General features: G+C 37.5%; 1 protein-coding gene across 16 annotated transcripts in view; it reads left to right on the top strand.

Annotated features, from left to right (window-relative positions):
- The window catches only part of PCLO (piccolo presynaptic cytomatrix protein), a 361,820-nt gene that overhangs the window by 17,835 nt on the left and 329,678 nt on the right, over positions 1-14,307 (top strand). For all 16 annotated transcript variants that reach the window (XR_011092109.1, XR_011092110.1, XM_068669948.1 and 13 more), the window contains exon 3: positions 1,591-2,997. Coding sequence is in view for 14 of the 16 variants with exons in the window: in XM_068669948.1 (XP_068526049.1) it covers positions 1,591-2,997 (1,407 nt within the window). In the remaining 2 variants the exon portion in view is untranslated. The remainder of the gene's footprint in view (positions 1-1,590; positions 2,998-14,307) is intronic.

Here is a 14,307-nt window from a genome sequence, read left to right as displayed (position 1 = left end):
AGTAATAGTGAGCTTATATTCATAGAGTGTGTATATGCCATGTTTATCAGAATAGTCAGAATAACTGTTTTAGGGAACTGTGTCCAACAGCTCTGTTAATTTTTTGCTGCTGAAAAATATTAGTCTAGCGAGGTACAGCAAAATAATGGATTCACTGCCTCAGTCAATGACATCGGAGATTTTTTCTTCCAATGAACTCTGATATTACATAGACAAAATCTTTATTTATATATATCATCTCCAGATTCATCCCGTGGTATGGTAGAGATTTCAGACCTGACTAGGGAAAAGGATCCAGAAATCTCCCTAGAGGAAAAGACCTGAATCTTACATTCTGTGTCGTCTTAATTGCAGCTTCCCTCAGTTCCAGTGGTGCATGCAAATGCCATAGCTGGTACCCTGCATTTCACATGCAGACTAAAGAACAGAAGTAGAGCTACAGACAAACAGTTTAGGTATGTACTTACAGGTGCAGGCCCATGGGACTCCATGCCATATTGAAAGGCATTTTTGCTGCATATAAATTTTCCGTTAGCAATGGAAAATGTGGAAAATAGCATGTGATGCTTCCTGGCCATGCATTGCTTTAACCTGTTTGATAATTTCTCAGATTGTGAGGCTCTTCAAAAGCAAAGGAAGGGATGGCTGATTAGAACTTTTTTTTTTTTTTTTCCCTAAGTAGAAAATATGGTCTCCCTGTGATATAATACATTATGGGAAGGAGAATAGCAAAGCTTTTAAAGTTGGGATGTAGTAAATAGCAAGAGAAAATAATAAATGCGTTATTTACATTATTCCTGACTGTGTTGAAAAGAGGGATCTATAATACACTGGCCCACAGTAATTGCCCTGAGAGCTTCTTCTGACAACAAATGAATTTTGGGAAACCTAATTATGGTTCTTAAAGTACCATCAATGCTTAGGCAAAGCTCCTCACTGATTCTAAATGAAGACTTGCCCTCTGAAATTGGTGGTAAGGTCTGCAGGTCTGTGTAATACATGGTGTCCATTAATGCACCTCTGTGCCTAATTCATTGGATACATGTATAATATCAACACGTGCCCTGTAATAAACTACCAGAAACATAAGCTATATGAAGAACTTAACAGTTGTACACTTAAATATAATTATGCATTTTCTTTGTTCTAATTACGATGATTGTTTTCTGTCAGCAGACTTGATTTGTCAAACTATTTGAGCAGTATTTATGTCTTTTCTTTCTTCTGTTCTGGCAAATCATTGCTCTAAATGAGTCACTGCTGGGCCCCATGAAATTCCAGAGTATTTTTTCATTCTGCTGGATTATTATCCCCTGATATTCAGCTGTGTGTAAACTGAATGTGAAGTCATTAAAAGCATGGACTCAGTGATTGCTCAAATCACAGGGACATAGAGAAAAACAAAAAACCCTACAAAACAGTTGGACATTTTAACTGCAAAAGAGTATTAGTGGTAATATATTTCTCCCTTTTCACAGAGAAGCCTGAAATACCGTAAGAAGCCATGCACTATAATAACTTGTTATAATGTTGCTTTTATTAACATTATACTAATTATAATACCTTTTTATTTTTTTTTTTCCCCTGCAGATTAAAGAATGGCTCTGTTTAAACTGCCAGATGCAAAGAGCGTTAGGTGGTGACTTAGCACCAGGTCATGGTCCTGGGCCACAGCTGCCTCCACCCAAACAGAAGACACCTACTCCACCTTCAGCAGCTAAAACACCTCCTCAGCCACAGCCAAGTCAAAAGAAAGATGCTTCCCCAAAACCTGACCCTGCACAACCAGCAGAACCTAAGAAGCCCCTGCCACAGAAAAAGCAACCATCCATGCCAGGGTCTCCCCCTGTAAAAGCAAAAACATCCCGTGCTGAGCCTGCTGACACCTCCCAGCAAATAGATCCTACTCCAAAGTCTGATCAGGCCAAGCCAGCACAGGCTGAAGATAAGCAAAAACAACCCAGTATACAGAAGCCTACAGCAGATACTGTGCCTACCTCTGCAGCACCAGGGCTGAAACAGGATTCGGCAGGTCCCAGGACTCCAGCAACTCAACAGAAAGTGACAGATACCCCAAAGCCAGAGCTTGCCAAACCATCACAGGATACACATCCAGCTGGGGACAAAACAGATTCCAAACCACTTCCACAAGTGTCTCGGCAGAAGTCAGATCCCAAACTTTTAGCTCAGCCTGGGGCTAGATCAGAGGCTAAAACCCAGAAGCCTGTTGAGCCAGCACAAGTGAAAGATGATCCTAAGAAGTTACAAACAAAACCATCCACAAAGCCTGACACCAAACCAGCTCCCAAGGGCCTGCAACCAGGGGCAGGCCCCAAGCCTGTGCCGGCACAGCCAGCACCTCAACCCCAGCAGCCTCAGAAAACTCCTGAGCAGTCAAGGCGTTTCAGCCTTAACTTGGGAGGCATCACTGATACCCCTAAGCCTCAGCCTACGACACCACAGGAAACAGTTACTGGCAGACTTTTTGGATTTGGAGCTTCAATCTTCAGCCAGGCCTCCAATTTAATTTCCACAGCAGGTCAGCCGGGCTCTCAGACATCAGGCCCTGCTCCAGCCGGTCCTGCTGCAAAGCAGCCCCAGCCTCCAGCACAGCCTCCAGCCTCCCAGGCACCGCCCAAAGATACCACTCAGACTCAGCCTTCTCCAAAATCTGTTCCTGCAAAGAAAGAAGCCAAGCCTCTTACGAGTGAAAAAATGGAGCCAACAAAAGTGGATAGTGTTTTAACAACTAAGGGATCTGATTTAGAAAAGAAACCTAGTTTGGCTAAAGATAGCAAGCCTCAAGCTGCTGAAGCTAAGAAACCTGCTGGGCTGTCGGAACCGGAAAAGGCCAGCCAGCCTAAAGTGTCTTGTCCCCTTTGTAAAACTGGACTAAATATTGGTTCTAAGGATCCCCCCAACTTCAATACGTGTACAGAGTGCAAGAAAGTTGTGTGCAATCTCTGTGGATTTAATCCTATGCCACACATAGCTGAGGTAAGGCAACAGAGTCTGTATTTATCTTGCATTCCTACCAACAGCCTCCCTGTGCTGTGGAGACCTTGTAGCTGATTTTAGCTGTTGATTTGTTGTGGAAAAAATTGAATGTTTAGTCTGCTGGCTTTTAAACTTAAATTTCTGTGTCGTATGAAACTTGGTCAGCAGTTAGAAAGTACTTCCTATGAATTTTTGCAGATTAAAGACGTCTGATATGGCTGGTTGCTAGGTTTTTAAGACATAAGCAGGTCGTTTATTGTGAAATCTTCTTAAATCAGTGCTACTATAATATAGCAAACTACTGTACTTTCCAGTCTACCATGTGATAGTTATTTTCCATATACTTCAGTATCATATATTGACATGTATGCTTCCTCCATTGATCAGTGCCCCTGATTCAGGCAACTACTGAATGAAGGAATGTATTAATGCCTAGTTACTCTTCTTCCTCAGCTGTGTAATATATCCCTAAATTTATTCCATTAATCTCATTCTGGATCTGGAGTCTTTGTACATGCTGCTGTATTCATTAGCAAGGTTGAAGTTTGAATGATACCTGTATGGTGATATACGGAAGGTTCTGATATATGTGGTGATATATGGAAGTTGCTTCTTTCTTTGGGGTGTGTGAATTTGAAAATGCCTTTTCTGTGATCTCAATAGGGACCAAGCAGGACCAACATCTATTTAATAGAATTAAACAACTTATTTTCAAATGTTTTCTCAAATTCCATGTTTTTACCCTCCTTCCTTTCTTTCTCATATTTTTTTTTTTTTATAAATGGAAAGGAGATTGGAAACTTTATTATAGCTTAACAGAAAGGTGGAGGCACGCCTTACTTGATGTCTGAAATTGGCAAAGTTCAACTCAACTAGACCACCTAAAAATACTTGTGAGTAATTTAGATGTGTAAGTTGGTCTATGTAATACGTAGGAAAAGTGACACGGTGTTGTCATTGAAATCTGAATGAATAAATCAGAAATATCTGCCTGGGTTAAAGGTTATTGCATCTCTGCCCTAAGGTGAGAACAAATGTTGAGATAAATAATCAATATTTTTCCTGCAGCTTGCTATGTTGTGCACTTTTTTTTTCTGAATATTTTACTGAATATACTATCAGTGGAAAGGCATTTCCTACTATAATCAGCACATTTTATCTACCTTACAAATATGTTAATTACTGTCTTTATGGTCATTTAGGTCAGAAAGAAAGGTCTGAAAATGCAAGAGAATATATTGGTGCTTGAAAGCCTGGCTTTCATTGTCTTGGTGCTTGTGCACTGGAATCTATCAAATGCACAGCAATTTCTTGTTCACTGCCCAAACCTCTGCCCTATGTGTACGCACACACATACATTCACTCTCTCTTAGGTTTTAAATGCAAAAAATGCATATGACTTTCTCCAGAGGTACTTTATTATGCATGCACAGAATATTCTAGAAACAAGATGTGTCAGTTCTGGTGAAACGCTATGCAAAAATGACATCTATGCAAGTCCTGATGCATGACTTCACTTCTTCAGACTTGATTTAGGCTTGGTGGTGTAGGACTGCATTGTGGTGGGCAGATTTCTCCTCTGTATTTTTGCTTGTGTTGAGAAGGCTGCTGTTCTGTTTCCTCTCTCCCATCACTGTTATTATCAGATGATTCTTTCCATTTCAACCCTTGTGAATATACAGAACCTGAAATACTACTGATTTCCTTTAGTCTGACTTCCTCATACCTTTCTTTGCCTCTTTTTTGTTTCCTTGCTGCATTTTCTTCTTTCCTCTACTACACATTTTCACCTCTGTCCAGTTTTCCATCTTCTATTTCTGATCATTTTTGCTAAAGATTGGCAAAAACCTCTTTTTCTTGAGAATGGATGGTAGCTTGCATGGTTGAGGACAGCCTGACTTTCGTTTGCATGAAGATGGAAGACAGAAGAATGAGCTCATCCTGTCCTCTCCCAAATGAGCTGTGCAAATAATGTATTTAACCTCAGATATCAGTTCTGTCCCTATAACCATTTCATATACTATATAGCTGTTATACAACAGAAACATGATAGTCTATGCTCACTAGCATACTTTTTTTCCTCCAGCAAACTCCTTTCTAACATGTTGAATACAGTCTTGGAGGTTTTATTTATTTGACTCTTTATTTTTGAAGGGTTAGGAAGGAGAAATAGAAATGCTTTTTAGAATTGGTTTGTCTTGGGGTTTTATGCTTAATTCCTTTATTCCTATCTTCTGCATTTGATGAAAATAATTATATATATATAGAGAGAGAGAGATCCCTAAGGCTTTATTCCTCTTGGCCCCATAAAGTGCTTTGAGCAAACAAATGTAACCATTATTTTATAGTTTTGCTTTTGGGTTGCAGCTGTATCACAGTGATTCTAACAGCTGCTTATGTATTATCGATATATTGTTGCCTATCTAAATCAACAATATGCTATTTACTTCACCGAAATTACACTGGTTTGTGTGAGCTGAGAATTAGACTAGAATATTTTTACCTAAAATGGGCTGGTTGTTCTTTTTCTCCCTGATTTGTTGCTCCAACAGTCAAACAGTTATTTACTTAAATGGTAATTTATCCATGAGGCAAACAACTACAAATGATTAAATAAATGGCACTTGATAGATTTCAGACCCACAGGACCATGTTGCGCCTTAGTGCATTAACAGACTCCTTATTCTGCCATTTGCTCAATAGGGAGGAGCACTGTTTACCAGCTCTGTAATTAGCTTTCCAGCTCAGGTAGTTGGAAGCAGCTCTATTTTTAGTAACAAAGCACAAGATCACGACTGCAGAAGCGAGAAATGAAGTGTGGCAACGACCATTTTGTGCATTTAAAACTCAGTGAAGCTGTTCAGAATATTGAACAGGAGTGGAGATGGTTGCCTATATGTAATTAAATATGTTGAAGCAGCAGGGTCAGGAATATAGAAGCTATGATGATTTAATATGCTATTAAAATAATAATGATAAAAGATTTGAAAACTGGATTGTGGAAAAACTGAGAAATCCAAATTTTAGAATCGGTGTGGGCAACAAGTAAAAATAACATCTTAACCATCTTACATTACGAATAGAAAGAACTCAAAATGTAGCCTGTATATGTGAGTGTCCTAATGGATCTAATCTAATAGAATTGCCAAGGGAACAATGGAAGCACTTTTTAGTCTATTGATTACTATGAAATTATCTGGAAAGGTACTTGGAAATAATAAAAAAAAAAAATGTTCCATGTTTGAAATAATTTATTGGGCCTATAGAAAGGAGAGAATTATTTTGAATGGAGGAGAAGGACAAGGTGGACTTGGGAAGGGCAGAAAAGACTTCATGACCCAAACTTATGAATGATTTTGTGTTTGAAAAAGATATAATAGGGTAGATGTAATCGGAATAGATAGTATGAACAATTTTACATACAGAATGGTGCTTCTTAATATGTTTATTACAGTGAATATCATTTGTATGAAATCGTTTGACATGAGTGGATATGATAGCAGGAAGCTATAAGCAGTGGTCTGTAAACAATGACCTTGATGATCCCTCTCCAATCCATATTCTTACATCGATAATTTTTATGTAAAAATATCTATTACCCAGTAAAATAATTTGAATACTTTTTTGATAACATATTTTCCCACAGGTCCTTATTAGACCAAACTAAGTAAATATTTTTTTTCAGCTCCACAAATACTGTAGAGAGTGGGAAAAGCAAAAAGATAAACTCATTTGCTAATTAAGAGCAGTGTTATCATTAAACTCAATAGCATTTCTAGAGTTAATAGTAAAGAGATAGCATTTTGGAACTGATATAAGCCTCTCCGGAGGTGTAAAGCTGAACTAATCTTGGGTTCTTGTATGTCCTGCTTAGAAAAAAAAAAAAAATGCAGAAAGGGTACTGACATGGCTGGGTCCTTGATATAAATTCTGGCAGTTTCTCTTTTTTTGAAACTTTCAACGAAGTCTATCCTCAAATGGAGAAAGAACCTCAGCAGTTGTGGCCCTACCTATAAATAAACCCTGTGATTAAATGAACAACGTGGCTTAGGCTTCTTAAAGCAAGTGAGCAGGAACGATGTAAAGTAACAAGCTATCCATGATTGTAATGAAAATCCCTAAAATGGTGTACTGCATCATCTGAGGTGACACCCATTGCCTCTCTAATTTATTAACAGCTCTGTACTATTTTGTTTTGGCTATTTGAGAAAGCTCAGACCATTCTGCAAGTTTGCAGGTTTCACTCCTATTAGAAGTTCCTATCTCCTCTGTTGTATTTAGTGAAGTTGTTTTTGAAACAGATGGTGTCTGGGAAACAGTGTAGAAAAATTTGCACTTAAGATACAAAGAGAAAAAACAACCATTCCTTTCAGCTGCATAATTTATCTGCTCTGCCTCTTCCCTCTTCCTTTATATTTAAAGCTTCTTTTAAAATTTTGATTGTAAGAAAGTGAATGCTATTATTGTTTAACAGTAGCCAAATAATACAGAAATTAATAGGCTAACACAATGTATTCACTGAAGTTTATGGAAATTTTATCCATTAAATTTTAAGTCTTTATAATTGAGAAAATGTTAAAACTACTACTAATTACTATTCTGAAAGATAACATCTGGCATTGAAAATAGAGTTCATGTTAGATGTTAAAGCCCCCAGTATATTTCTTGACTGTCAGAATAAAATTAATTTAACTCCAATTGAGATTACCCGCTTCTTCTGTTTAATTCAATATGCATAATAGAAATGACATTAAAATAGAAATATTTTTATAACAGAACAATGTCACCTTTTCCCACTTTCCTGCAAAATATGTATATTGTATATGCAAAATGGAAGGACTAATATGGAATTCCCCTTTGAGGGATAATTCAGTCAAAACTTAGTATGGATAAATATTTTTTAAAAAGGGTTTAGTGCTGGAGTTTACCTTTGAAGCTAAGGATTTTCAGCCTTATTTCAGCAACAGAGTTAGCCTTCTGGCATCCATTATTTGCAGAGGCAAACTTGAGTTGTCCAGGATATTTCAAGTAAGTATGTTTTGGGCATCCACCCTTCTCCAATGCCTAAGCTAAAGTTTTGTTCCAAAAAACCCTACTTCAACCAGACAGTTCTTCAGAGGCCTAAACTTCTGGCTTTTGCACATGGCTTGAGCTGTTCCTTTTAAGAAGTATCTGTCTTCTGTTTAAATTCCTTTGGAATTCAGACATTAGATGGAACCTATTTTGGGAGCTGTTGTTGGCATGTCTTTGAGTATAGTTCACCCAGAAGCAGTACTATTTGGCACAAAACATGGCTACTTTGTCTAATGATGATAATAATTATGCCTGCCTATGGTCAGGTACAATATGATGGTGGTTTATTTAATTTGTTATTCCTCTGAGAGTATTATACACAAAATGCAGATAGACATGTGACTACAGGACGCCCATCTGCAGCTCAGGGCTGTTAACTGGGATGTTACAGCCAAGTTTCATGTCGCCTGGTCCCCTGTAAGACCTCATCAGTTTGTGTGCTCTAAGGTGCAACAGGGAATATGAAGCTAAGAATATGCCCCTGTATCCAAATGAACTAAAAATTAATAGATAACCTGTGATGGTTTTATTTGAATTCCCTGTCGCTCTGGATGGAAATAAGAACATCCTTTCTCACAAGTTTCCCTGAATGGAGCACATTTCAATAGGGCTATTCGGTCCAAAGCAAGTTATGCTCTAACGTAGTTTCATTTATTTGGCATTCAGGTTTTGTTGGTTACTTCTGAACATGATCATCTTTGGACAGAATTTGAAATCAAGGCTTCTTAAATCTCCAGTCATGCAGTCAAGGCATTAGCTACAAGACTGCACTCTTGTTAATTTTTTGTTCCAGTAGTTACAACCATAAAATTGGGGATTTTTTTTCCCTGGAATTAAACTTGAGGAGCGATAAAGACTGGTATCATTACTTGAAGTAATAGTGTGACCTTTGGAAGCTCTGTTACCATGATTAATTGCCTGCTGTTTGTTTTCTTTATTCAGTCCTCGAAAAGTTTCCAAATTGCCTCTCAGAACCAAGAACTCCAGGGATGGTTAAATGCTATTGAAACAAACAATGAAATATAGACATAAAACTATGCAAGGCCAGATGGCTTTTATTAATGTTGGTAATGGCCCTTGATGGCATGAAATCCAAAGGGGTGTCTACTGAAACACTGCAGCTGACACATTAACACATCCTGTCTATCTGCCTATTTTCCTTATCCAGTTGGAATTCATATGCAATGACTTTGCTGATATAAATGTATTCCATCTCTAGATGGTTTTGCACCTCCAGAACAAAAAAATGCTTAGGCAAACGATTAGCATAGAGCTTTCAGCATTGATTCTTGTATGTGTGTTCTATTTTTTCCCTGTGTCATTAGGAAATCAGACAGTTCGTAGACTAGCGTATTAGTGAGGGTCAAGCTGGAGTCTGAAATCTAAAGTAGATAATCGGGGAAAATTACTGACCTGGAATTCAGCCAGGTGATTTTAATCTCCGTTATTTCATTGGAAGTTTGGTCAGTGCACTGTTATTAAATGAGGAAGAAGTCTTCTGAAAGCTAAGCTGGTATTTGCATCAAAGTTTAAAGTTAGGAAACTTTATAATAATATTTTAATGATTTTTTTTGTGTGTGTGTGTGATAAAGATACTTTATTTTTCTGTTTTACATTGTAGAATAACAATTTTTGTTTGTTTTACTGGAAAACAACTACTTTATTTAGAAAATGTAAATATTGTTGTGAGCTTCAGCTAATTTCAAGATGAGACCAAGGACTTGAAAACATTGTGACCCACTTCCAGATTTTATTAAACAAATGGACAGAATCTAATGGATATTAAGTGCCTCTTTTTTTTTTTTTTTTTCCAGTGTCAAGCTGAGATACTTCATTAAGACAGTAATTACTACCTGATCACATTGATGATATGTACAGGCACTGTCAAAAATTCTCTCATCATTGAAATGTAACACATTTAACTTATTTATCAGAACCCTTGCATGATTTTGGTTTTATAGATTTGCTGGGTGGGAGTTGGGGGAAGCTTGTAAAGATTTTTTTTTTTTCTTCTCCAGCAAAATGAAGAGTTGGTGCTTTTTCTAAGAACAAATGCCATGATAATATTTTTAAAATATCTGTGAGGGTTTTATGTATCAGAAAACAGTATTTTTCACTATTTATTAATGAATAGTCAAAGTAATAGAACAGATAAGTATTTGAGTAATAAAATTCTTAGAAGACAGTATATTGTAAATTTAAACATTTGCATGTACTTGGTGGTGATCTTATTTCTTGCAAACTGAAACCATTCATGTTGTTACTGCAGTTAATATTTACCAGTTACTGCATATATTCAAAATTCCATGTTTTACTTGTGCTGACCAAAGGACTAATGTTCACTGCACTATGATTGTACATTTTTAAAGAAAGGTCAGTATTTTGCACAGAGCAGGTCTAAAAATCACTTGTATACCACTGTTGTATGGTGGTTTTCAAATTACTGTAATTGCACATTTGCAGTTAATTTTAAATGCTTGCATAAAATGTGACCAGCAGAAGAAATGATCGATTAAACCTTCAGATATGAAAAAAGAGAAGGGAGAAAGATGTGACACTTCTCTGATTTTTGTTTTGTGTGCTATACAGTAGAACTTCACCCTGAGTTCTGTAAAGAATGTAAGGGTTATTTAAAATAATGGTTGGCCAGTAATATTTGTGTGTGTTAGAGTGCTTCTGAAATGCATATGGTTCAGTAAACCAGAAAAAGAACAAACATGGCTTTAGATTTAGTATTATTTATGAATTTAATTGATTTTTCCAGCAGTACTAAGGGTAAGGATGGAGGCTGCTGGGAAGCCTAAGCCATGATATACTTGTGGAAAAGAGATTAGATTCATGCTGGTAAGCTGTTTGAGATGCAGTCTTGCAGCATGTGAAACAGGAGGTCATGAACTGATGTTGAAGAGGGGGATTAGCTGCCTCTAAACTACTCTGACTGAATTTTGTACAAAATGCTGTTGAGTTGGGAAAAAAAAATAAAAATCAGTTACTAGGAAAAACAAGACAAACAACAACAAAAACCTTCACAGCGATTAGGCTGTATCAGACCAGCACACTCACTGAGAAGAGCGATGAGGTATGGCAGTTTTCCATTTATGTTTTGGAGGTTAATGAAATTACTCACAGTGAGGTAACCTAGGCTTCTAAGGACAAGACTTGAAAGAGCATATGGTGGTCTTCTGTTTTTAGTATTTCTAGGTTAGTAATCTTTATGTGTTTTTTTACTTCTTCCTTAGTAGGCAGCCTTCACATTGGAAATGGTCCAGTTGTCATGTACAGAGATTAGAAATTGAGCATAAGGAACCTTATCCTTAAATTTCGAATGAATTTATCTGCCTTTTGAGGAGATTCTGTCCTAGCAGTCACCTGAATAATTAGACCTAAACTACAAATTTATTTACAATCCTTATATTTATTAAGATTTCTGAACTTCTCCTGACCTATCTAGATGTGGAGGGTTGACCTTGGCTGGCTGCCAGGTGCCCACCATGCTACTCTCACTCCTCATCCTCAGCAGAACAGGGAAGATAACACAATGGAAAAAAAATCATGGGTTGAAATAAGGAAACAGAGATTGCTCACCAGTTACAGTCACAGGCAAAACAAACTTTCCTTGGGGAAGATTGATTTAATTTATTGCTAACTGATAACAATAGAGAGCTGTGAGAATTAAAAGCAAATGAAAACCACCTTCTCCTCCACCCCCCTTCTTTAGCCTCCTCCCCACAAGTTGCACAGGGGAATGGGGGCTGTGGTCAGTCCATAACACTTCGTCTCTGCTGCTCCTTCATGGTCTCTCTCTTCCCATGCTCCAATGTGGGGTTCCTCCTCTGGAGAGGACACCGTCCTTCCTGAACTGATCCTGTGTGGGCTTCCCACATGCAGCAGTTTGTCAAGAACTGCTCCAATAAGGGTCCGTACCACGGGGTCCATCACTTGGAAGCAAACTGCTCCAACATGGGTCCCCCACATATGGCAGCTCCCACCACATCTACCTGTTCTCAAGTGGGGCCTTCCATGGGCTTCAGAACAGGTAGCTGTTCTGACATGGTACTCATGGGCTGCAGGGGGATCAACCTACTTCACCATGGGCCTCTCCACAGCATATTTTTAGCCTTTCTTGAGTGTGTTACCACAGAGATACAACCAGTGTTGCTCACTGGCTCGGCTCTGGCCAGCAGCAGGTGTAGCCCTCTGGAGCTGGTTCTCATCTGACATGGCACAGCTGCTGGGCTCTGCTCACAGAGGCCACACCTGAAGCCTCCCTGCTACCAAAGCCTTGCCACATCAACCCAATACACTGGAAACAATGTATTGTTGTGATAATTTATTTGACTTGCCACTCCATTGACTTATAATTGCACACATTTGCAAATATAGAAATACATTAAAGATAATGACACAACTCTGATCCTCATATTAATTTCATGGTAGCTGTCAATACAAACCTCTGACTTTTTTTTTTGAAGCATCACTTTTGCAATATTAAGATCTGCATCTTTCCTTACATGTGAAGAAGAAAAAAGATATATATATATATAAATATATATATCTTTTTGTATGCTGATAAACTTGTAACTACTGATTTCAAGATGCTAGTTAGTAACTCTCTTCATTAATTTAGAGCATGATGCTAAGTCTTCTACTGTCTGGTAAAACTATTATATACAAATGTTCCTGTTCCAAATGAACAAACAAACAAATCCCTTAAATTTCTCTATAAATGATCATTTTCCTTGAAAATTCAACCATAATTTTCACTGCAACATCAAAATCTGACATATTATGTAAAAAATAGCCTGAGCACATACCCAGCTTCAGATGCTCTCTCCTTGCTCCTTCCGTAACTACATGTTAAGCATTAAATTGCATGACATGTGGCTGTTGTGATGCAACCACAATCATGCAGAAACACAGGTACACCTTGGATTTTGATAAGAGCTGGTATCCTGTGAGAAATGTGACCACAGAGATAAAATTTGGCAAGAATATAAAAGTCTGATGTAAATTTCAATCTGTGCAGTTTCTGGTCTGCTTATTGGCATCTCAGAGTTGGCACTTAAGCTGAAACTCTAAATATTAGAACTTCTCTGGTATTTGAATTATGGTAGGGAAAAAAGGGATATTTAAAACATTTTATACTTCAGTTCTTTTATTGAAATGTGCACTAAATATTGTTTTATCATTATTTTTACACTGAAAATTGGCTCAAACAGTAACATTTCAACATGCTCTACCTTCTGGCTAATGTTTTTAGTGTCTTGGAACAGAGTTGTTTTCCTATTTTATTTTTATTTTATTTTTTCTTTTCAGTTTACAGTCAGAACTGGATATTGGATTAAGGTTGCAGCACAATCTCTAGAAGTAGCTGTATTTTTGTAATACTTTATTTTAACTGCAGAAAGACAAGAATTCTGGTGAAAACAAAACTCAGGCTGTTGTTTTAAGGATTCCATTTTGAATCTGTTTAAGATGATTGATATCACACTATGACGTGTAAGACTGTGGAAGGGTAGGCTTCGTATGCATTAAAAAATAAAACAGAAGCACCGCACCTGTTTTGCAAGCTTCTGTACATACACCTTTGTGTTGACCTACAACGCACTTCTGTTGTGTTCTGAATCATGCTGAAGCCAGGAACACTTGTATTGTGCTGTGTTGGGAATTTTTAAAGTCATGTGACCAGTATAGCTGGAACTCAATTACACTGTTATCCCAGACCTCTAAAAACAAAGAGTGCTGACTTTTTTTTTTTTCTGTATCACCAATCAGAAGAGGGATCTCCTGATCAAAACAATCTCTCATTCGATTTGGCATCCTTTTAAATATTTAAGTTGTGCTGTTTTTTTCTCCAAACCTATAAGGATCATGTTCGTGCTCTGTCATCTTTCAAATGACAAATCTGGTCAATGCTTTTCACAAGGAGTAGGGCACAGTGAAACTAAGGAAACTTTTGTTTGAATACTTGTGTTATAATTAGTTACAGTCATAAAAGGAGTGAGATTCATGCTCACTGCTGCATCCTCCCTTTCCTTTTATATTCTATTGGTAATTGAAATCAAGAGTAGTTCAACTTTAAAACATATCTGTATGGTAAATAATCAGTGTGTTCTGGGTGTTGGTCTGAAGCATGTGCTTCCCCTGATCATTTCCTTGGGTGTATGAGAGTTGGTTTTTTTGTTTCGTTTTGTCTTGTTTTGTTTTCTGGTATGAAATACAGAAGAATTGATGCCG

This window comes from Anas acuta, chromosome 1 (assembly GCF_963932015.1).
Source record: "Anas acuta chromosome 1, bAnaAcu1.1, whole genome shotgun sequence".
NCBI classification, from domain to species: Eukaryota; Metazoa; Chordata; class Aves; order Anseriformes; family Anatidae; genus Anas; species Anas acuta.
Note: the sequence above shows the minus strand (reverse complement) of the source record. Positions and strands in the feature narration are given on the sequence as shown.